The sequence below is a fragment of the Oncorhynchus masou genome, unplaced genomic scaffold (assembly GCF_036934945.1).
Source record: "Oncorhynchus masou masou isolate Uvic2021 unplaced genomic scaffold, UVic_Omas_1.1 unplaced_scaffold_1119, whole genome shotgun sequence".
In the NCBI taxonomy this organism is placed as follows: Eukaryota; Metazoa; Chordata; class Actinopteri; order Salmoniformes; family Salmonidae; genus Oncorhynchus; species Oncorhynchus masou.
The window spans coordinates 115173-141010 of NW_027000923.1; the positions used below are offsets into that span (position 1 = coordinate 115173).

The 25838-nt window shown below is 46.6% G+C and overlaps 1 protein-coding gene across 1 annotated transcript in view; it reads right to left on the reverse strand.

Annotated features, from left to right (window-relative positions):
- Positions 1–22168, reverse strand: part of LOC135529208 (palmitoleoyl-protein carboxylesterase notum1a-like) — a 65583-nt gene extending 43415 nt beyond the window's left edge. Inside the window, exons 1-5 of the mRNA XM_064958065.1 lie at positions 21230–22168; positions 11617–11654; positions 11034–11129; positions 4558–4618; positions 2145–2203 (exon numbers count right to left, since the gene is read on the reverse strand). Of these exons, the coding sequence (XP_064814137.1) occupies positions 2145–2203; positions 4558–4618; positions 11034–11129; positions 11617–11654; positions 21230–21609 (634 nt within the window). The 5' untranslated portion in view covers positions 21610–22168. The remainder of the gene's footprint in view (positions 1–2144; positions 2204–4557; positions 4619–11033; positions 11130–11616; positions 11655–21229) is intronic.
- Positions 22169–25838: the final 3670 nt, after the last annotated feature.

The following is a 25838-nucleotide window of genomic DNA, read 5'->3' on the forward strand; positions in this document are numbered from 1 at the left end:
ACGCTTCAGGATGAGACAGGCAGGAAGCTTTTCTCAGCCAGTCGAAATAATGAATCAGCATATTTTTGGGTGTACAGTGGGGTGAACAAGTATTTGATACACTGCCGATTCTACAGGTTTTCCTACTTACAAAGCATGTAGAGGTCTGTCATTTTTATCATAGGTACAAAATCCAGAAAATCACATTGCATGATTTTTAAGTAATTAATTTGCATTTTATTGCATGACATAAGTATTTGATCACCTACCAACCAGTAAGAATTCCGGCTCTCACAGACCTGTTAGTTTTTCTTTAAGAAGCCCTCCTGTTCTCCACTCATTACCTGTATGAACTGCACCTGTTTGAACTCATTGCCTGTATAAAATACACCTGTCCACACACTCAATCAAACAGACTCCAACCTCTCCACAATGGCCAAGACCAGGGGGCTGTGTAAGGACATCAGGGTTAAATTGTAGACCTGCACAAGGCTGGGATGTGCTACATCCCAAGCAGCTTGGTGAGAAGGCAACAACTGTTGGCACAATTATTAGAAAATGGAAGAAATTCAAGATGACGGTCAATCACCCGTGGTCTGGGGCTCCATGCAAGATCTCACCTCGTGGGGCATCAATGATCATGAGGAAGGTGAGGGATCAGCCCTGAACTACACAGCAGGACCTGGTCAATGACCTGAAGAGAGCTGGGACCACAGTCTCAAAGAAAACCATTAGTAACACACTATGCCGCCATGGATTAAAATCCTGCAGTGCACGCAATCCTGCTGAAGCCAGCGCATGTCCAGGTCCGTGGGCCCCATGTCCAGGCCCGTGGGCCCCATGTCCAGTCACGTCTGAACTTTGCCAATGACCATCTGGATGATCCAGAGGAGGGATGGGGAAAGGTCATGTGGTCTGATGAGACAAAAATAGAGGTTTTTGGTCTAAACTCCACTCGTCGTGTTTGGAGGAAGAAGAAGGATGAGTACAACCCCAAGAACCTCATCCCAACCGTGAAGCATGGAGGTGGAAACATCATTCTTTGGGGATGCTTTTCTGCAAAGGGGACAGGACGACTGCACCGTATTGAGGGGAGGATGGATGGGGCCATGTATCACGAGATCTTGGCCAACAACCTCCTTCCCTCAGTAAGAGCATTGAAGATGGGTCGTGGCTGGGTCTTCCAGCATGACAACGACCCGAAACACACAGCCAGGGCAACTAACCCAATAGAACATCTTTGGAGGGAGCTGAAAGTCCATATTGCCCAGCAACAGCCTCGAAACCTGAAGGATCTGGAGAAGGTCTGTATGGAGGAGTGGGCCAAAATCCCTGCTGCAGTGTGTGTAGCAGGGATTTTAGATTCCGTCTCTCACAGTTGATTTTAGATTCCGTCTCTCACAGTTGATTTTAGATTCCGTCTCTCACAGTTGATTTTAGATTCCGTCTCTCACAGTTGATTTTAGATTCCGTCTCTACAGTACCTCTACATTACAGACCTCTACATGCTTTGTAAGTAGGAAAACCTGCAAAATCGGCAGTGTATTAAATACTTGTTCTCCCCACTGTGTATACAAAGAAATGTCAATAGAAATCAGTTGAAACAAAGTGCAGCTAGTTTGCAGTCTTTCCAGTTCTAGTTTGAAGTGATTGTGTCAGCTGTGTTGTTGGCTAGCTCCTCTGAACAACAGTGTCCTGGCGAGAGAACACATTTTCTACATCAGGGGAAATAGCGCCTCATTAGCTCATTGTTGTGGAAGTATCCAAATAAATGTAGTTGGCCAGCTAGCAAGCAAGGGATCAGAACGTTACCAGCCAGTATGGCAATAGAACATTTAGAACCCGCGACTGGGTCGCGTCTCTGGCAACCAAACTGATAGAAGGAACGAATGGGTCTCGTCTCTGGCAACCGAACTGATAGAAGGAATGAATGGGTCTCGTCTCTGGCAACCGAACTGATAGAAGGAATGAATGGGTCTCGTCTCTGGCAACCGAACTGATAGAAGGAATGAATGGGTCTCGTCTCTGGCAACCGAACTGACAGGCATTATCAGGAATTATCACTTAAATGTATTGAATAATTTGAAATAAAATGCATCGTGTTTTTCCAAAGAGGCATCCTATTCCCTATAGAGTGCACTATATACTGAACTGATGTTCCCTACTTTGGTCAGTCTTTGCTGAGGCTCCACTCCAGGCATCACTAGAGCAGTATGGGATGAACCTAGAGAGAGAGAGAGAGAGATCTTCATGCTTTGTTGATTTCCAAAACGCTTTTAACTCAATTTGGCATGAGGGTCTGCTATACAAACTGGTGGAAAGTGGTGTTGGGGGAAAAATAATACGACATTATAAAATCCATGTACACAAACAACAAGTCTGGGGTTAAAATTGGCAAAAAAAACACACATTTCTTTCCACAGGGCCATGGGGTGAGACAGGGATGCAGCTTAAGCCCCACCCTCTTCAACATATATATCAACGAATTAGAAAGGACTGCAGCACCCGGCCTCACCCTATTAGAATCTGAAGTCAAATGTCTACTGTTTGCTGATGATCTGCTGCTTCTGTCCCCAACCAAGGAGGGCCTACAGCAGCACCTAGATATTCTGCACAGATTCTGCCAGACCTGGGCCCTGACAGTAAATCTCAGTAAGACAAAAATAATGGTGTTCCAAAAAAGGTCAATTTGCCAGGACCACAATTTATTTTTTATTTATTTCACCTTTTTTTAACCAGGTAGGCTAGTTGAGAACAAGTTCTCATTTGCAACTGCGACCTGGCCAAGATAAAGCATAGCAGTGTGAACAGACAACACAGAGTTACACATGGAGTAAACAATTAACAAGTCAATAACACAGTAGAAAAAAAGAAAAAAAAGAGTCTATATACATTGTGTGCAAAAGGCATTAGGAGGTAGGCGAATAATTACAATTTTACAGATTAACACTGGAGTGATAAATGATCAGATGGTCATGTGCAGGTAGAGATATGTGTGCAAAAGAGCAGAAAAGTACATGAATAAAAACAGTATGGGGATGAGGTATGTAAAAATGGGTGGGCTATTTACCGATAGACTATGTACAGCTGCTCAGATAGTTGATGTTTGAAGTTGGTGAGGGAGATAAAAGTCTCCAACTTCAGCGATTTTTGCAATTCGTTCCAGTCACAGGCAGCAGAGAACTGGAACGAAAGGCGGCCAAATGAGGTGTTGGCTTTAGGGATGATCAGTGAGCTACACCTGCTGGAGCGCGTGCTACGGGTGGGTGTTGCCATCGTGACCAGTGAACTGAGATAAGGCGGAGCTTTACCTAGCATGGAATTGTAGACGACCTGGAGCCAGTGGGTCTGGCGACGAATATGTAGCGAGGGCCAGCCGACTAGAGCATACATGTCGCAGTGGTGGGTGGTATAAGGTGCTTTAGTGACAAAACGGATGGCACTGTGATAAACTGCATCCAGTTTGCTGAGTAGAGTGTTGGAAGCTATTTTGTAGATAACATCGCAGAAGTCGAGGATCGGTAGGATAGTCAGTTTTACTAGGGTAAGTTTGGCGGCGTGAGTGAAGGAGGCTTTGCTGCGGAATAGAAAGCTGACTCTAGATGCATTTGGTTTTACTAGCGTTTAAGCGCAGTTGGAGGCCACGGAAGGAGTGTAGTATGGCATTGAAGCTCGTTTGGAGGTTAGATAGCACCGTGTCCAAGGAAGGGCCAGAAGTATACAGAATGGTGTCGTCTGCGTAGAGGTGGATCAGGGAATCGCCCGCAGCAAGAGCAACATCATTGATATATACCGAGAAAAGAGTCGGCCCGAGAATTGAACCCTGTGGCACCCCCATAGAGACTGCCAGAGGACCGGACAGCATGCCCTCCGATTTGACACACTGAACTCTGTCTGCAAAGTAATTGGTGAACCAGGCAAGGCAGTCATCAGAAAAACCGAGGCTACTGAGTCTGCCGATAAGAATATGGTGATTGACAGAGTCGAAAGCCTTGGCAGGGTCGATGAAGATGGCTGCACAGTACTGTCTTTTGTACTTTTAACTATTTGCATATCGTTACAACACTGTATATAGACATAATGACATTTGAAATGTCTTTATTATTTTGGAACTTCCGTGAGTGTAATGTTTACTGTTCATTTTTATTGTTTATTATCTTTAAAAATATATTATTACCTTTATTTAACCAGACAGACAGACAGACAGACAGACAGACAGACAGACAGACAGACAGAGACTCAGACAGACAGGCAGGCAGGCAGGCAGGCAGGCAGACAGACAGATGGACACAGGGAGGGGGAGGGAGGGAAGTCTAGGGATACAGGGTGTGGAGGGAGGGAGGGAGGGAGGGAGGGAGGGAGGGAGGGAGGGAGGGAGGGGAAGAGGTTGTTTGGTGAAGAGCTGCAGCACAACTTTACTGACTCACACTCTGACAAGAGAAAACACCAACCGTTTCATACACAAACACCATAAACAAACACACATATGCAAGAAGGGAGAGAAGAGCGATAGGAGAGAGAGAGCAGACTGAAAATAAGGAGTCAAATAACGAAGAGAAAAGAGGATGGAGTTCTTACACCATGTTGGCATTCCACCAATAGGGGTTCTCCTCTGGCTGAGGAGACAGAATACCTGTACCTGGAGACAGAGAACCACAGAGAGGGGATAAAGACCCATGGAAATGAAGAGAGAGAGAGAGAGAGAGAGAGAGGGAGGGGGGGGTAAAGACCCATGGAAATGAAGAGAGGGGATAAAGACCCATGGAAATGACAAGAGAGAAAGAGAGAGAGACACAAAGGGGGGGGGATAAAAAACCCATGGAAATGAAGAGGGGATAAAGACCCATGGAAATGAAGAGGAGGGGTGGGATAAAGACCCATGGAAATGAAGAGAGGGGATAAAGACCCGTGGAAATGAAGAGATGGGATAAAGGGATAAAGACCCATGGAAATGAAAGAGAGGGGGATAAAGACCCATGGATAAAGACCCATGGAAATGAGAGAGAGAGATGGGGATAAAGACCCATGGAAATGAAGAGAGAGAGGGGATAAAGACCCATGGAAATGAGAGAGAGGGGGGATAAAGACCCATGGAAATGAAGAGAGAGAGGGGATAAAGACCCATGGAAATGAATAGAGAGAGAGAGGGGGGATAAAGACCCAGGGAAAGGAAGAGAGAGAGGAGGGATAAAGACCCATGGAAATGAAGAAGAGAGGGGATAAAGACCCATGGAAATGAAGAGAGAGAGAGGGGATAAAGACCCATGGAAAGAGAGAGAGAGGGGGATAAAGACCCATGGAAATGAAGAGAGAAGGGGGGATAAAGACCCATGGAAATGAAGAGAGAGAGGGGGATAAAGACCCATGGAAATGAAGAGAGAGAGAGGGGATAAAGACCCATGGAAATGAAGAGAGAGAGAGGGGATAAAGACCCATGGAAATGAAGAGAGAGAGAGAGGGATAAAGACCCATGGAAATGAAGAGAGAGGGGATAAAGACCCATGGAAATAAAGAGAGGGGATAAAGACCCATGGAAATGAAGAAGAGAGGGGGATAAAGACCCATGGAAATGAGAGAGAGGGGGATAAAGACCCATGGAAATGAAAGAGAGAGGGGGATAAAGACCCATGGAAATGAAGAAGAGAGGGGATAAAGACCCATGGAAATGAAGAGAGAGAGGGTGTGATAAAGACCCATGGAAATGAAGAGAGAGAGGGGGGATAAAGTCCCATGGAAATGAAGAGAGAGAGAGGGGATAAAGACCCATGGAAATGAAGAGAGAGAGGGGATAAAGACCCATGGAAATGAAGAGAGGGGATAAAGACCCATGGAAATGAAGAGAGAGGGGGGGGGATAAAGACCCATGGAAATGAGAGAGAGAGGGGATAAAGACCCATGGAAATGAAGAGAGAGGGGATAAAGACCCATGGAAATGAAGAGAGTGGGGGGATAAAGACCCATGGAAATGAAGAGAGAGAGGGGATAAAGACCCATGGAAATGAAGAGAGAGAGGGGATAAAGACCCATGGAAATGAAGAGAGAGAGAGGGGGATAAAGACCCATGGAAATGAAGAGAGAGGGGATAAAGACCCATGGAAATGAGGGGATAAAGACCCATGGAAAGAGGGGGATAAAGACCCATGGAAATGAAGAGAGAGAGGGGATAAAGACCCATGGAAATGAAGAGAGAGAGAGGGGATAAAGACCCATGGAAATGAAGAGAGGGGATAAAGACCCATGGAAATGAAGAGAGAGAGGGGATAAAGACCCATGGAAATGAAGAGAGAGGGGATAAAGACCCATGGAAATGAAGAGAGAGAGGGGATAAAGACCCATGGAAATGAGAGAGAGGGGATAAAGACCCATGGAAATGAAGAGAGAGAGGGGGATAAAGACCCATGGAAATGAAGAGAGAGAGGGGATAAAGACCCATGGAAATGAAGAGAGAGAGGGGATAAAGACCCATGGAAATGAAGAGAGAGAGGGGATAAAGACCCATGGAAATGAAGAGAGAGAGGGGATAAAGACCCATGGAAATGAAAGAGAGGGGATAAAGACCCATGGAAATGAAAGAGAGAGAGGGGATAAAGACCCATGGAAATGATAAAGACCCATGGAAATGAAGAGAGGGGATAAAGACCCATGGAAATGAAAGAGAGAGGGGATAAAGACCCATGGAAATGAAGAGAGAGAGGGGATAAAGACCCATGGAAATGAAAGAGAGAGAGGGGATAAAGACCCATGGAAATGAAGAGAGAGAGGGGATAAAGACCCATGGAAATGAAGAGAGAGGGGATAAAGACCCATGGAAATGAAGAGAGAGAGGGGATAAAGACCCATGGAAATGAAGAGAGAGAGGGGATAAAGACCCATGGAAATGAAGAGAGAGAGGGGATAAAGACCCATGGAAATGAAGAGAGAGAGGGGATAAAGACCCATGGAAATGAAGAGAGAGAGAGGGGATAAAGACCCATGGAAATGAAGAGAGAGAGAGAGAGGGGATAAAGACCCATGGAAATGAAGAGAGGGGATAAAGACCCATGGAAATGAAGAGAGAGAGGGGATAAAGACCCATGGAAATGAAGAGAGAGAGGGGATAAAGACCCATGGAAATGAAGAGAGAGAGGGGGATAAAGACCCATGGAAATGAAGAAGAGAGGGGGGATAAAGACCCATGGAAATGAAAGAGAGAGGGGGGGGATAAAGACCCATGGAAATGAAGAGAGAGGGGGATAAAGACCCATGGAAATGAAGAGAGAGGGGGATAAAGACCCATGGAAATGAAGAGAAGGGGGATAAAGATGGAAATGAGAGAGGGGATAAAGACCCATGGAAAAAGAAGAGAGGGGGATAAAGACCCATGGAAATGAAGAGAGAGAGGGGGATAAAGACCCATGGAAATGAAGAGAGAGAGGGGGATAAAGACCCATGGAAATGAAGAGAGAGAGGGGATAAAGACCCATGGAAATGAGAGAAGAGAGGGGATAAAGACCCATGGAAATGAAGAAGAGAGGGGATAAAGACCCATGGAAATGAAGAGAGAGAGGGGATAAAGACCCATGGAAATGAAGAGAGAGAGGGGATAAAGACCCATGGAAATGAAGAGAGAGAGGGGATAAAGACCCATGGAAATGAAGAGAGAGAGAGAGGGGATAAAGACCCATGGAAATGAAGAGAGAGAGGGGATAAAGACCCATGGAAATGAAGAGAGAGAGGGGATAAAGACCCATGGAAATGAAGAGAGAGAGGGGGGATAAAGACCCATGGAAATGAAGAGAGAGAGGGGGATAAAGACCCATGGAAATGAAGAGAGAGAGGGGATAAAGACCCATGGAAATGAAGAGAGAGAGGGGGATAAAGACCCATGGAAATGAAAGAGAGAGGGGGATAAAGACCCATGGAAATGAAGAGAGAGGGGATAAAGACCCATGGAAATGAAGAGAGAGAGGGGGGATAAAGACCCATGGAAATGAAAGAGAGAGGGGGATAAAGAGAGGGGATAAAGACCCATGGAAATGAAGAGAGGGGATAAAGACCCATGGAAATGAAGAGAGAGAGAGGGGATAAAGACCCATGGAAATGAAGAGAGAGAGGGGGGGATAAAGACCCATGGAAATGAAGAGAGAGAGGGGGGATAAAGACCCATGGAAATAAGAGAGAGGGGATAAAGACCCATGGAAATGAAGAGAGAGAGAGGGGGATAAAGACCCATGGAAATGAAGAGGGGGGATAAAGACCCATGGAAAGAGAGGGGATAAAGACCCATGGAAATGAAGAGAGAGAGGGGATAAAGACCCATGGAAATGAAGAGAGAGAGAGGGGATAAAGACCCATGGAAATGAAGAGAGAGAGGGGGATAAAGACCCATGGAAATGAAGAGAGAGAGGGGGATAAAGACCCATGGAAATGAAGAGAGAGGGGATGAAGACCCATGGAAATGAAGAGAGAGAGGGGGATAAAGAGAGGGGATGGAAATGAAGAGAGAGGGGGGGATAAAGACCCATGGAAATGAAAAGAGAGAGAGGGGATAAAGACCCATGGAAATGAAGAGAGAAGGGGATAAATTTACCCATGGAAATGAGATAAAGACCCATGGAAATGAGAGTTTTTAAGAGAGGGGGGATAAAGACCCATGGAAATGAAGAGAGAGCCTACTTTTGACTGGTTATAACACTTAATACTAGTTATTATTACTTTCATAAACAGACATGGAAATGAAGAGAGAGCAGGGATAAAGACCCATGGAAATGAAGAGAGAGAGAAGGGGATAAAGACCCATGGAAATGTTAGAGAGTGTTCTGGAGAAGGGGATAAAGACCCATGGAAATAAGATCACTATTAGGGGATAAAGACCCATGGAAATGAGAAGAGACAGGGGATAAAGACCCATGGAAATGTGAGAGAGAGGGGATAAAGACCCATGGAAATGAAGAGAAGAGGGGGATAAAGACCCATGGAAATGAAAGAGTAGAGGGGATAAAGACCCATGGAAATGAAGAGAGAGGGGATAAAGACCCATGGAAATGAAGAACAGGGGATAAAGACCCATGAGAGAGGATAAAGACCCATGGAAATGAAGAGACAGGGATAAAGACCCATGGAAATGAAGACAGAGGGGATAAAGACCCATGGAAATGAAGCAGAGAGGGATAAAGACCCATGGAAATGAAGAGAGAACTGGGGATAAAGACCCATGGAAATGAAGAGAGAAGGGGATAAAGACCCATGGAAATGAAGAGAGAGGGGATAAAGACCCATGGAAATGAAGAGAGAGAGGGGATAAAGAAGACCCAAGACCCATGGAAATGAAGAGAGAGAGGGGATAAAGACCCATGGAAATGAAAGAGAGAGGGGATAAAGACCCATGGAAATGAAAGAGAGAGGGGATAAAGACCCATGGAAATGAAGAGAGGGGATAAAGACCCATGGAAACAGAGAGAGGGGGATAAAGACCCATGGAAATGAAGAGGGGGATAAAGACCCATGGAAATGAAGAGAAGGGGGATAAAGACCCATGGAAATGAAGAGAGAGAGGGGATAAAGACCCATGGAAATGAAGAGAAAGGGGATAAAGACCCATGGAAATGAAGAGAGGGGATAAAGACCCATGGAAATGGGAGGGGATAAAGACCCATGGAAATGAAGAGAGAGAGGGGATAAAGACCCATGGAAATGAAGAGAGAGGGGGATAAAGACCCCCATGGAAATGAAATTGGGATAAAGACCCATGGAAATGAAAGAGGGGATAAAGACCCATGGAAATGAAAGAGAGAGGGGATAAAGACCCATGGAAATGAAGAGAGAAGGGGATAAAGACCCATGGAAATGAAGAGAGAGAGGGGGATAAAGACCCATGGAAATGAAGGAAGGGGATAAAGACCCATGGAAATGAAGAGAGGGGGGATAAAGACCCATGGAAATGAAGAGAGAGAGGGGGATAAAGACCCATGGAAATGAAGGTTTGGGGATAAAGACCCATGGAAATGAAGAGTGAGGGGATAAAGACCCATGGAAATGAAGAGAGAGAGGGGGATAAAGACCCATGGAAAAAAGAGAGGGGATAAAGACCCATGGAAATCAGAGAGGGGATAAAGACCCATGGAAATGAAGAGAGAGAGGGGGATAAAGACCCATGGAAATGAAGAGAGAGAGGGGGGATAAAGACCCATGGAAATGAAAGAGGGGATAAAGACCCACAGGGATAAAGACCCATGGAAATACAGGGGATAAAGACCCAGAAATGAGAGAGAGGGGATAAAGACCCATGGAAATGAACAGAGAGAGGGGATAAAGACCCAGAAATCAGACACAGGGGATAAAGACCCATGGAATGAAGTGGAGGGGATAAAGACCCATGGAAATGAAAGAGAGAGAGGGGATAAAGACCCATGGAAGGGGATAAAGACCCAGTCAACTGAGACTAGGGGATAAAGACCCATGGAAATGACACAGACAGGGGATAAAGACCCATGGAAATCAGAGAGAGAGATAGCAGGGGGGATAAAGACCCATGGAAATGACACACAGACAGGGGATAAAGACCCATGGAAATGAAGAGAGAGAGGGGATAAAGACCCATGGAAATGAAGACAGAGAGGATAAAGACCCAGAAACAGAGAGAGACAGAGACTCAGAGAGGGGGAGACACACAGAGGTACTTGTGAGTGTGAGACTAATTTTGGTAACTAAAACAGACAGACTGACTGAGTTCTACTGATTAATGGGAAACACTAACATTTATATGGCCTGAGATCTTTTCCCTCTACAGCCTGTACTGGACCAATGGTTTTTAAAGAGTCAATTCATTTGTGCAGCATCTCCCTGAACAGACAAATCATAAGCCTACTTTTGACTGGTTATAACACTTAATACTAGTTATTATTACTAGTTCATAAACATGTTATAAGCTTGTTGTACAGTGTGGACAGCTGTACCATCTGGTGAAGTCTGACTCTGAACACCAATAGCAGAGGTTATAGAAACAGTATTACTCTCTATTACCATTAATAAACATGTTATGAGCTTGTAATAAGTGTTTATAACAGTGTGCTGACCTGTTCTGGTGTGTGGCCACTTGAGGGAGCTCATGAATCTCCTCATTGTCTGGAACCTGGTGTCACAAGTCTGTCTGTTGAAACAGTACCATCCACCTACACAGACCAACAACCATTACACAGACCAACAACATTACACACCATCCACCTACACAGACCAACAACATTACATACAGTACCATCCACCTACACAGACCAACAACATTACACACAGTACCATCCACCTACACAGACAACAACAACACCACAACACAGACCAACAACATAACACAGTACCATCCACAGACAGACAGTTAAGACAGACCAACAACATTACACACAGTACCATCCACCTACACAGACCAACAACTTTTAACTTTGGTCATTTCTCAGCCATTGAACACAGCTCACAACACAGACCAACAAAACACAGTGATCCACCTGACCAACAACATTCAAACGTACCATCCACCTAAACACAGGTTGAAAACTTTAAAATGAGGCACATTGTCGGCTGTACAGCGTTCTGCCCTTAAACATGCCTTGGAAAAATACACAACAGACAAACAGCAGAGTACGCCATTGACAGTCTTAACATTTCAACTCATCCCCTCCAAGAATATCAGCCATCTCCTGCTGAACCTTTAGATACCTTGATGTAGACCATTATACAGGACACACATGAACAAAAACAAACCATTTACAGACCAGACAACAACATTGTGGTACCATCCACCTAAAAATGTGTGTGGTGTGAGTGTGGTACCATCCACCTACAAAATGTGTGGAGAGACCAGTGTGTGTGACTCCATCACTACCAGACCAACAACATTTCAAAGTGGGCCATCTGACAGAATCACATAGTTCAATGTCAGGTTACACAGGATTTTTTTTTAAAACTGTGGGGAAAGCAGTGTTGGCAGACCATCAGGTTACACAGACCAACAACATTAAACACAGTACCATCCACCTACACAGACCAACAACACACACACACACAATCCACAAACCAACACACATACATTACACACACACACACACACAACAACATTACATACAATCCACACACACACCACAACAGTAATTTCTGGGAATCTACATTCACACACCACTTGGTTGGGTTTGTGTTATCACCCTCCAGAATGTGTGAGGTCCTTTAGGACCTTCTGCTTTGAACTACACTTGAAACATTTGGCTCTGGTTTCCAGCTAAAACCAACAGACAGACAGAGCCCATTCAGATGCCTAAGACACCACAGGGGGCCTGTTTGGATGCCTATCCACCTCAGGAACCACAGGGCCATTATATTAAGACCAACAAATGGATTAGTCCACCTCACAGACCAACAAAGGCCTCAGACCACAGGAGAGTTACAATACACCTCACCTCAGACCAACTGATGACTAGTGGTCCACCTGGCAGACCACAGACACACAGTACACACAGACACTCACAACAGACATGACTCAGAACCACACAGACAACAACATTACACACAGACCATCCACCAGACACTCAGACCAGTCAGACTACATACCATCCACCTCAGAACACACAGACACACAGACACTACAGTACCATCCAGACACACAGAACACACACACAGACAGTAAATACCATCCACCACAGACTCAGACATACACAGGACCAACAGTACCAATGACCTCACACAGTACCATCCAGACAGACCACAGACACACAGAACACAGACACTACACAGACACACAGACACACAGACACAGAGAACAACATTACACACAGTACCTCAGACACACAGACCACACACATAGAACAATACCATCACCTCCACAGAACCACATGTGGGAGAGTAAACAACTGTGCTGTACCAGACCACACAGGTGATGGCATGAACATCCATCACCACACAGACTCCTGCTCCTGTCCTGCAGATCCATCTCCACAGTGAGAGATATACCCACCTACACAGTTAACAGAGGATCAACTGTGTCTCTACACAGACCTGTTGGAAACACAGAGAGACAGAGACACCTGACACAGAGAATAAGAGATTTTAACATCCACCTACACAACACTGTCATATAGACATTAGACATTTGAAATGTCCATTACCTCATTTTGGAACTTCTTGTGAGTCCAATGTTTACTGTTCATTTGTATTGTTTAGGTCAATTTTGTTTATTATCATTTCACAGCTTTGTCAATGTTAACATGTTTCCCATGCCAATGCCTGTAAAGCCCTTGAATTGAAAGAAGCACACAACAGACAGACAGACAGACAGACAGAAGACAGACTCTCAGACAGACAGACAGACAGCCACAGACTGCACAGACATGTAGTACCAGACAGACAAAAGAAAGTTTTAAGTGAAATGTAAATATCTACTTTTCACTTTGGTTTGTCAATGTTAACATGTTAAAAATGTGGGCCAAGTAAAGCCCACACTCCTCATTGAAAAGGGCCAGTACAGAATCACGAGTTCAACACAGACAGACAGACAGTGGGGACAGCAGTTGAACAGACAGACACACAAACAGACAGTAACATGACAGACAGACAGACATTTAGACACCACAGGAGAGAGTAGAATGATCTACATTGAACATTTAAAAAGAAACATAGAGTAAATGTGTGAGGTCCAGGTTGAACTTTTGAAACATTTGGCTCAGGTTGAACATTTAAAAATGAAACAGGAGAGAGTATTCAGATGCCCAGGTTGAACATTTAAAAATGAAACAGGGAGAGTAGAAGGGACCCAGGTTGAACATTTAAAAATGACAGGAGAGAGTCAGAGAGGGACGCCAGGTTGGGAGAGTAAAACAAATCAGACACACAGACACTCAGAACCACAGGGAGAGTAAATGCCTCACCTTTGGGCTGCATGTCCTCAGAACCACAGGGAGAGTAAATGCCTCACCTCCTCAGAACCACAGGGAGAGTAAATGCCTCACCACAGAAACAAGGGGAGAACCACAGGGAGAGTAAATGCCTCACCTCCTCAGAACCACAGGGAGAGTAAATGCCTCACCTCCTCAGAACCACAGGGAGAGTAAATGCCTCACCTCCTCAGAACCACAGGGAGAGTAAATGCCTCACCTCCTCAGAACCACAGGGAGAGTAAATGCCTCACCTCCTCAGAACCACAGGGAGAGTAAATGCCTCACCTCCTCAGAACCACAGGGAGAGTAAATGCCTCACCTCCTCAGAACCATCTATTTCAGGGAGAGTAAATGCCTCACCTCCTCAGAACCACAGGGAGAGTAAATGCCTCACCTCCTCAGAACCACAGGGAGAGTAAATGCCTCACCTCCTCAGAACCACAGGGAGACAGTAAATGCCTCACCTCCTCAGAACCACAGGGAGAGTAAATGCCTCACCTCCTCAGAACCACAGGGAGAGTAAATGCCTCAATCCTCAGAACCACAGGGAGAGTAAATGCCTCACCTCCTCAGAACCACAGACAGACAGTAAATGCCTCACTCCTCAGAACCACAGGGAGAGTAAATGCCTCACCTCCTCAGAACCACAGGGAGAGTAAATGCCTCACCTCCTCAGAACCACAGGGAGAGTAAATGCCTCACCTCCTCAGAACCACAGGGAGAGTAAATGCCTCACCTCCTCAGAACCACAGGGAGAGTAAATGCCTCACCTCCTCAGAACCACAGGGAGAGTAAATGCCTCACCTCCTCAGAACCACAGGGAGACCTCACCTCCTCAGAACCACAGGGAGAGTAAATGCCTCACCTCCTCAGAACCACAGGGAGAGTAAATGCCTCACCTCCTCAGAACCACAGGGAGAGTAAATGCCTCACCTCCTCAGAACCACAGGGAGAGTAAATGCCTCACCTCCTCAGAACCTCACCTCCTCAGAACCACAGGGAGAGTAAATGCCTCACCTCCTCAGAACCACAGGGAGAGTAAATGCCTCACCTCCTCAGAACCACAGGGAGAGTAAATGCCTCACCTCCTCAGAACCACAGGGAGAGTAAATGCCTCACCTCCTCAGAACCACAGGGAGAGTAAATGCCTCACCTCCTCAGAACCACAGGGAGAGTAAATGCCTCACCTCCTCAGAACCACAGGGAGAGTAAATGCCTCACCTCCTCAGAACCACAGGGAGAGTAAATGCCTCACCTCCTCAGAACCACAGGGAGAGTAAATGCCTCACCTCCTCAGAACCACAGGGAGAGTAAATGCCTCACCTCCTCAGAACCACAGGGAGAGTAAATGCCTCACCTCCTCAGAACCACAGGGAGAGTAAATGCCTCACCTCCTCAGAACCACAGGGAGAGTAAATGCCTCACCTCCTCAGAACCACAGGGAGAGTAAATGCCTCACCTCCTCAGAACCACAGGGAGAGTAAATGCCTCACCTCCTCAGAACCACAGGGAGAGTAAATGCCTCACCTCCTCAGAACCACAGGGAGAGTAAATGCCTCACCTCCTCAGAACCACAGGGAGAGTAAATGCCTCACCTCCTCAGAACCACAGGGAGAGTAAATGCCTCACCTCCTCAGAACCACAGGGAGAGTAAATGCCTCACCTCCTCAGAACCACAGGGAGAGTAAATGCCTCACCTCCTCAGAACCACAGGGAGAGTAAATGCCTCACCTCCTCAGAACCACAGGGAGAGTAAATGCCTCACCTCCTCAGAACCACAGGGAGAGTAAATGCCTCACCTCCTCAGAACCACAGGGAGAGTAAATGCCTCACCTCCTCAGAACCACAGGGAGAGTAAATGCCTCACCTCCTCAGAACCACAGGGAGAGTAAATGCCTCACCTCCTCAGAACCACAGGGAGAGTAAATGCCTCAGAACCACTCCTCAGAACCACAGGGAGAGTAAATGCCTCACCTCCTCAGAACCACAGGGAGAGTAAATGCCTCACCTCCTCAGAACCACAGGGAGAGTAAATGCCTCACCTCCTCAGAACCACAGGGAGAGTAAATGCCTCACCTCCTCAGAACCACAGGGAGAGTAAATGCCTCACCTCCTCAGAACCACAGGGAAGTAAATGCCTCACCTCCTCAGAACCACAGGGAGAGTAAATGCCTCACCTCCTCAGAACCACAGGGAGAGTAAATGCCTCACCTCCTCAGAACCACAGGGAGAGTAAATGCCTCACCTCCTCAGAACCACAGGGAGAGTAAATGCCTCACCTCCTCAGAACCACAGGGAGAGTAAATGCCTCACCTCCTCAGAACCACAGGGAGAGTAAATGCCTCACCTCCTCAGAACCACAGGGAGAGTAAATGCCTCACCTCCTCAGAACCACAGGGAGAGTAAATGCCTCACCTCCTCAGAACCACAGGGAGAGTAAATGCCTCACCTCCTCAGAACCACAGGGAGAGTAAATGCCTCACCTCCTCAGAACCACAGGGAGAGTAAATGCCTCACCTCCTCAGAACCACAGGGAGAGTAAATGCCTCACCTCCTCAGAACCACAGGGAGAGTAAATGCCTCACCTCCTCAGAACCACAGGGAGAGTAAATGCCTCACCTCCTCAGAACCACAGGGAGAGTAAATGCCTCACCTCCTCAGAACCACAGGGAGAGTAAATGCCTCACCTCCTCAGAACCACAGGGAGAGTAAATGCCTCACCTCCTCAGAACCACAGGGAGAGTAAATGCCTCACCTCCTCAGAACCACAGGGAGAGTAAATGCCTCACCTCCTCAGAACCACAGGGAGAGTAAATGCCTCACCTCCTCAGAACCACAGGGAGAGTAAATGCCTCACCTCCTCAGAACCACAGGGAGAGTAAATGCCTCACCTCCTCAGAACCACAGGGAGAGTAAATGCCTCACCTCCTCAGAACCACAGGGAGAGTAAATGCCTCACCTCCTCAGAACCACAGGGAGAGTAAATGCCTCACCTCCTCAGAACCACAGGGAGAGTAAATGCCTCACCTCCTCAGAACCACAGGGAGAGTAAATGCCTCACCTCCTCAGAACCACAGGGAGAGTAAATGCCTCACCTCCTCAGAACCACAGGGAGAGTAAATGCCTCACCTCCTCAGAACCACAGGGAGAGTAAATGCCTCACCTCCTCAGAACCACAGGGAGAGTAAATGCCTCACCTCCTCAGAACCACAGGGAGAGTAAATGCCTCACCTCCTCAGAACCACAGGGAGAGTAAATGCCTCACCTCCTCAGAACCACAGGGAGAGTAAATGCCTCACCTCCTCAGAACCACAGGGAGAGTAAATGCCTCACCTCCTCAGAACCACAGGGAGAGTAAATGCCTCACCTCCTCAGAACCACAGGGAGAGTAAATGCCTCACCTCCTCAGAACCACAGGGAGAGTAAATGCCTCACCTCCTCAGAACCACAGGGAGAGTAAATGCCTCACCTCCTCAGAACCACAGGGAGAGTAAAAAGAACCCTCACCTCCTCAGAACCACAGGGAGAGTAAATGCCTCACCTCCTCAGAACCACAGTAAATGCCTCACCTCCTCAGAACCACAGGGAGAGTAAATGCCTCACCTCCTCAGAACCACAGGGAGAGTAAATGCCTCACCTCCTCAGAACCACAGGGAGAGTAAATGCCTCACCTCCTCAGAACCACAGGGAGAGTAAATGCCTCACCTCCTCAGAACCACAGGGAGAGTAAATGCCTCACCTCCTCAGAACCACAGGGAGAGTAAATGCCTCACCTCCTCAGAACCACAGGGAGAGTAAATGCCTCACCTCCTCAGAACCACAGAACCACAGGGAGAGTAAATGCCTCACCTCCTCAGAACCACAGGGAGAGTAAATGCCTCACCTCCTCAGAACCACAGGGAGAGTAAATGCCTCACCTCCTCAGAACCACAGGGAGAGTAAATGCCTCACCTCCTCAGAACCACAGGGAGAGTAAATGCCTCACCTCCTCAGAACCACAGGGAGAGTAAATGCCTCACCTCCTCAGAACCACAGGGAGAGTAAATGCCTCACCTCCTCAGAACCACAGGGAGAGTAAATGCCTCACCTCCTCAGAACCACAGGGAGAGTAAATGCCTCACCTCCTCAGAACCACAGGGAGAGTAAATGCCTCACCTCCTCAGAACCACAGGGAGAGTAAATGCCTCACCTCCTCAGAACCACATTGTTCCTAATAAATGCCTCACCTCCTCAGAAACATACCCCCTCCCCTGGCTGAGAGAAACATACCTCCTCAGAACCACTGGCTGTAAATGCATCACCTCCTCAGAACCACAGGGAGAGTAAATGCCTCACCTCCTCAGAACCACTGGCTGTGGAAATGCCTCACCTCCTCAGAACCCAGGCTGAGGTAAATGCCTCACCTCCTCAGAACCACTGGTTGTAAATGCCTCACCTCCTCAGAAACATACCCCCTCCCCAGAACCACAGGGTGGAAACATAACCTCCTCAGAACCACAGGTTGTGAGTAAATGCCTCACCTCCTCAGAACCCTGGCTGTGGAAACATAACCCCCTCCCCAGACACTGTGGAAACATAACCCCCTCCCTGGTTGTGGAAACATACCCCCTCCCCTGGCTGTGGAAACATACCCCCTCCCCTGGCTGTGGAAACATACCCCCTCCCCTGGCTGTGGAAACATACCCCCTCCCCTGGCTGTGGAAACATACCCCCCCTCCCCTGGTTGTGGAAACATACCCCCTCCCCTGGTTGTGGAAACATACCCCCCTCCCCTGGCTGTGGAAACATAACCCCCCTCCCCTGGCTGTGGAAACATACCCCCCTCCCCTGGTTGTGGAAACATACCCCCCTCCCCTGGTTGTGGAAACATACCCCCCTCCCCTGGTTGTGGAAACATACCCCCCTCCCCTGTATGGGTTTTTACACACACATGCCTCTGGCCGCGGGAGAAGTGTAGCCTTAGCAGCAGTGATCCACTATACATATAGCCACGCTAGCTTCGCCCTCATGTGGGTGTTAGCAAGCATGCTAGGTACTGCTAGGTATCAACAGCTAATCCAGTCCGGGCTGGAAGTTATAGTGAGGTTCAATTGGTCAATAGAGATGCAATTGCAATGTTGTGGAGTATTTGGATAAAGTTCAGCGTGCTGGATGGATCTCTGCAGTAACTCTCGAGGGCAGACTGTGTGGTTGAGAGAGGGTTGGATCCTTCGTGAGAAATTAGCAATTTGTGGTTGGCGGGATAAGCGACGGTTGTAATTTTCTCTGCTGGTTGTCAGATAGAGCAGGCATGCGTGCCCAGAGCGTGTCTGCCTGGCCTTGCATGGCCTCGCACCACAAGTGAGGGTCTATTGAGAAGGTCTCTGGTGGTTTGGGATGTTGCTGACACACACAGTCACATCGATGGAGAGAGGAGACACTCACAATTGCTGTTGTGCTGATTCTCTCCCCCTCTCTATGTAAAGCGTTGTGGGTCTGAGGTCTTTATTTGGAAGAGAGTAGGATCACGAGAGGTTCCGTTGTGATGAATCAACTGAATCTCGCTCTCTTCCTGGTTCTCTCCCGTTGATTCATCATGGAATAGTCGTCTTAAAGATGAATAACACTGTGTTCATAGGGCCTATTCTATTCTTCCACCTTCAGTTGACTTGTGAGCTTGTTCTCACACTGGAGAAGACAAAATAAAACTGGCAAAAGGCCGTCTTTTCTCTCTCAACACCTGGCAACCATGGTGTGAAACAACATAAGGATTTCAAAGCACTACTTCACAAAGTCAATTATCACAGTTATTTGACCAAAACATTGGACTGTCACACTGAGGATAAACCCTATTTTCTTCCCATCGACCCATGTTTGCTCTATTGGGTCACTATCAACCTATAACTGTCGCTGACGCTTTCCTGCAGGGCACCTGTCGCGGCTGGAAGTGGATCTGAGAGGACAACAGGGCACCTGTCGCGGCTGGAAGTGGATCTGAGAGGACAACAGGGCACCTGTCGCGGATGGAAGTGGATCTGAGAGGACAACAGGGCACCTGTCGCGGATGGAAGTGGATCTGAGAGGACAACAGGGCACCTGTCGCGGCTGGAAGTGGATCTGAGAGGACAACAGGGCACCTGTCGCGGCTGGAAGTGGATCTGAGAGGACAACAGGGCACCTGTCACAGCTGGAAGTGGATCTGAGAGGACAACAGGGCACCTGTCGCGGCTGGAAGAGGATCTGAGAGGAAGGGCACCTGTCAGGAAGTGGATCTGAGAGGACAACAGGGCACCTGTCGCAGCTGGAAGTGGATCTGAGAGGACAACAGGGCACCTGTCGCGGCTGGAAGTGGATCTGAGAGGACAACAGGGCACCTGTCGCGGCTGGAAGTGGATCTGAGAGGACAACAGGGCACCTGTCGCGGATGGAAGTGGATCTGAGAGGACAACAGGGCACCTGTCGCGGCTGGAAGTGGATCTGAGAGGACAACAGGGCACCTGTCGCGGATGGAAGTGGCTGGAAGTGGATCTGAGAGGACAACAGGGCACAGCTGGAAGTGGATCTGAGAGGACAACAGGGCTTCGGCTTCGTGGAGTGTTTTTACTTTCACACAGTATTTCATCACAATCATCCATTAGCGTCGCTACATTCCGTTCTAATATAGCGTCCCCTCCTCAATTTCACGTCTCTCTCCAAATGCGCAATATCATGACGCACGTCTAGAAAACCATTTGGATAAAGCCAAAGGCAACAATAGCCTACAAAAGGATGAAATTTGTCCCTATAGACTCTGATCCGAAATCAGTCTTGCGTTTTCCCTTCAAAACGGTTGAGGTTATATGGGTTTGGAGAGGGTAAGCTGATCCTAGACCTGTTACGCAAATAAACGCCACTAAATAAACAACCAACCACCACTAAAACTATACATTGCCTGTCGCCTGCTGTACATGAAAAACATTATTTTCACTGTGGCCTCGCGTGCTCTCCTTCCGCAAAATTCCTTTTGTCAAATGTTCCATTGATGAAAGGCATCTGATCTCGCGGTCCGGTCTCCCTCTCTCTCTCGGTCTCCGACATAGATCTCAGAAAGCGCCCGTCCTCTGATCTTGTCATTTTTCATCCATTTCGGTCACATTCGGATTGACATGAAGGGCAGGAAAAGTTGTTGTTGGGGCGGTGATAGATGGACTGGATTTCACTCAACCATTGAGAGTTTGATAGACAACTTGAAACGTGTCAAAGTCAAAACGCACAACAAAAGTATGTGATTGTCATGTGAGTTTAGGCTACTTGTGAAATGTTGAAAAGTGAAGTTTAGGGCGACTTTAATTCGGGCCAATTCAGAACTTAAACGACGAACTTGAAAGTCTTCCACTTACCCCGCTGGGGATCCATCGTTACACGTCGCAGAGGAATTGTCCAAGAAGTGCAGCCTCATGTCCTGGTCCAGCTTCTGCGCCGAGCACGGGTAAAGCGACTGCGCCAGGTTTTTAATTTGGGTCATGAAGTTGTCCATGTTTCCCTCGACAGCGGTGAAGTCTAACGGGAAGCTCTCACCGGCTCCGGTCCCCTCTACTACCCGGTCCCTGTATGTTAACGTTGGGGACGGCATGGCCGAGGCTCTCCGGTGTTGCGCGCGGCTGCCCCGTAGCCTCCTCGCCTCTGGTGCACCAATGTGAAGAAGACCCAACAGCAACGCGGAACGCAGCAACGCCAGAGTCCCTAGAGGCCGACTTCTCTCAGTACTTTGGCTCGTCATTTCAAGGGAGGGGAAAAAACGATTTAATAGTTCCTTAGGGTAAAAACTAAACAAGAGTGCGTCTGGTCTGGTGAGCTAAATGGAAAAAGTTGCAGTGGATGAATTGCCAAAGAGAGTAAAATGTAAACAGAGAGAGAAAGAGTTCCACTTGGCATCAGTGTGTTATCGACAGAAGAATCAGGTGTTCCAAAGGTTCTAGAGCTTGACGTGGGCTGTCCGACCACTCCAAAATGCCTCCACACTAGAACGCGTAAAACATTTAAATCATTTCAGTGTGGTGCGTCATTCGCCTTCAATCCCATCCATTAGGGGGGAAAAGGAATGCAATTTAAATAAAAATATAGGCTATATTAAACAATAAAAAATAAAACCAAAAAAACTTTGAAGTCACTCGTAAAATGTAAAAATGCTGATAAAAATAAAAATCAAGCTCATGTTAGTGATTCACCAAAAAGTGCTTGCATCCCCCTTCTATTTCTTGAGATATCCAACGGTTTCTAACGGTTTTCCCTCAGCGCGGATAAGACAGACGGCATCAGTTGCTGCTGCTGTCCTGGTCGAAGTTCCATTCATACCACCAGGCAGGCACCAGAGGGGTTTTATTCAAACGTTTCCCCCTTTTATTTCCCCCAAACCAATCGTTATCGTGGGCTGGTGCTTTGAGGGGCGTGAGTTTCACACACACATACACGTTTGTTTTAATATCCTTGTGGGGACCAAACAAATAATTCCCATTCAAAATTATATTTTCCCTAACCCTTAATACAACCTTAACCCCTAAACCTGAAATATCAATTTTCCTTGTGGGGACTGGCGAAATGTCCCCAATTGTCCGAATGTTTCTTGTTTCAGTATTCTTGTGAGGACTTCTGGTCCCCACAAGGACAGTAATACCAACAACACTCACACTGCACGCCCCCTCATGTCCAGGTTGTTCCCTTTGATGTTGTTATGTTGTTGCCTTCGGTCTCTATTTATGTAGCGTCGTCTCTCTTGTCGTGATGTGTGTTTTGTCCTGTATTTATTTTTGTATTTTAAATCCCAGCCCATGTCCCCGCAGGAGGCCTTTTGTAAGGCTGTCGTTGTAAATAATAATTTGTTCTTAACTGCATTACCTAGTTAAATAAAGGTTCAATAATAAAATAAAACATATTTAGGATGTAAAATAAACATTATACGCCTATAATTAATATTTGGTGGCGCGATATTTTCGTACTGGGTTGCCTGGATTAGGCTTTAATTGGTCCTCACATGAGGAAGTTAACACCTTTAGAACGTTTATTTCGTAATTGATCGCCAGGACAGACCCTCCGTTTGTTTATTCAGAAGCCGGACATTTCCCCTGGTTGTGTATTTGTTTTCACCCTCGTGTGGGCGTGGCCTCTTAACCTAAATGATGGTTGTCACACCCAGGAGGAAGGTGACAGCCGGTCGCGCGCCTCTCCCCCACGACCCACACCTTCTCGTCAACAACCCGTTCTGTGTCCAGATGGTGAGAAGTGAGTTGACGGATAATGTAGCCTGCCCTCTCCTTTCAGACCCCTTAGAGATATAGGACCAGTCAGGGACTGAAACCCCAAAGGCACTTCACCATCTCTCTCTCTTTCTCAAATCAAATTGTATTTGTGACATGGGCCAAAGACAACAGGTGTAGTAGACCTTACCGTGAAATGCTTACTTACAAGCTCTTAAAACAGTTTTTTATTATTATTGTTGGTTAAGTAAGAAAATATTTGCTAACAAAATGAATACAAAATAAAGAAAATGTTAGAAAATAAAATAACAATAATGAGGGGGTACCGGTACCGAGTCAATGTGTGAGTACATGTTAGTCAAGGTGACTGTACATAGATAATAAACAGGTTAGTTGAGGTAATTGAGGTAATATGTACATGTAAAGGGACTATACATAGATAATAAACAGGTAATTGAGGTAATATGTACATGTAGGTAGGGGTAAAGTGACTATACATAGATAATAAACAGGTAATTGAGGTAATATTTACATGTATGTAGGGGTAAAGTGACTATACATAGATAATAAACAGGTAATTGAGGTAATATGTACATGTAGGTAGAGGTAAAGGGACTATACATAGATAATAAACAGGTTAGTCAAGGTAATTGAGGTAATATGTACATGGAGGTAGGGGTACACGTTAGTCGAGGTAATATGTACATGTATGTAGGGGTAAAGTAACTATACATAGATAATAAACAGGTAATTGAGGTAATATGTACATGTAGGTAGAGGTAAAGTGACTATACATAGATAATAAACAGGTAATTGAGGTAATATGTACATGTATGTAGGGGTAAAGTGACTACACATAGATAATAAACAGGTAATTGAGGTAATATGTACATGTAGGTAGGGGTAAAGTGACTATACATAGATAATAAACAGGTAAATTAGGTAATATGTACATGTAGAGGTAAAGTGACTATACATAGATAATAAACAGGTAAATGAGGTAATATGTACATGTATGTAGGGGTAAAGTGACTATACATAGATAATAAACAGAGTAGCAGCCGTGTTAAATGTATGGGGGTGAATGTAAATAGCCCAGGTAGACATCTGGTTAACTGTTCAGGAGTCTAATGGCATAGATAATAGAAGCTGTTAAGGAGCCTTTTGAACCGAGACTTGGTGCTCCGGTACCGTTGCCGTGCGGTAACAGAGAGAACAGTCTATGACTGGGGTGGCTGGAGTCTTTACAAAGAGCCTTCCTCTGACACCACCTGGTATAGGAGTCCTGGATGACAGGAAGCTTTGCCCCAGTGATGTACTGGACTATACATAGATAATAAACCTCTAAATGAGGTCTTCCGTCAGATGCCAAGCAGTTGCCATACCAACCAGTCAGGATGCTCTCGATGGTGCAGCTGATAATAAAATTGAGGATCCGAGGACCCAGTGACTATACAAATTCTTTCATTCACCGTCTCCCTTCTCTCCTCTTCTGTCAAAGCACCTGCACACTTCCAGACATGGATTTGACATGGATGGACAGTCCCTCTGGGCAATGGTAATATGTACATGTATGTATGCTTTCAAATCCTAGCGTGACGATTATTTTTTACATCTGCTCTGTAAAGACTGCCATCATTGATAATAAACAGGTTAGTTGGTGATTGAGGGCGTTGTACCAAACATCAGTGAATGGTTCATCCCCAACCGATCAGAGTATCAAAGGTAATTGACACATTCTCAAACAGCCGCTTTACCCACGTGTTCTGGCACTGGCCCAACCCATCCGTTTCTGGACCAATCAAACGGACCCGAATGATAATAAACAGCGTTTTGGTGAAGGATCATGTATGTAGGGGTAAAGGGACTATACATAGATCGCGACCAGAGGAAACTAACGTCTGTGGGAATTGCCTAGCATTTGTCCGGAGCGAGGTGTCTGGTTGCCAGGCAGTTCAAATCTATGGTGGGGAGAGCATACCTCTAAAGAAGGTGGAGACTCTGGGAAAATATGTACATGTATGTCCTCACCTTCATAGATCAAAACCTAATTGGTAAAGGTCATGTAGGTAGGGGTAAAGTGACTATACATCATAATAAACAGTTTTGAGGAATATGTACATGTAGGTAGGGGTAAAGGACTATACATAGATAGATGTAATTGAGTAATTCTACATCTACCAGCCAAAGTGTCACATAGATTGACCCCCAGATATCAGTGGGTGTGGGATGTCAACACTGATGTAACAGAGTACCAGTGACGGGGTGAATGTAAATAGGCGTGACACCTTGCAGCACCGCATCATATCTGTCAAACAGGGACACAGCTGTTAAGGGCCTTTTGAACACCGGTCTGTCCCAATGTCTTGTTTACCGGGCAGGAGAACGGTTTATGACTGGGGTGGCAGCCAAGATGCCTGACACCACCTAATCAGAGAACTGGATGGGGAAGGAGGTGTGTCTGCAGGGACAGGTGGGTTTGAGACCCATACCAAATTCTTTCATTCACTGTCTCCTTCTCTCCTCTTCTTCACTGTCTGCGGGACAGACATGGATTTGACATGGATGTCTCTGGGACAGGTGTCAGTGGGTGTCTAGCGGGACAGGCACGTGTGGGTGTCTGCGGGACAGGTGTCAGTGGGTGTCTGCGGGACAGGTGGGTTTGGGTGTCTGCGGGACAGATGGGTTTGGGTGTCTGCGGGACAGGTGGATTTGGGTGTCTGCGGGAAAGGTAGGTTTGAGTGTCTGCGGGACA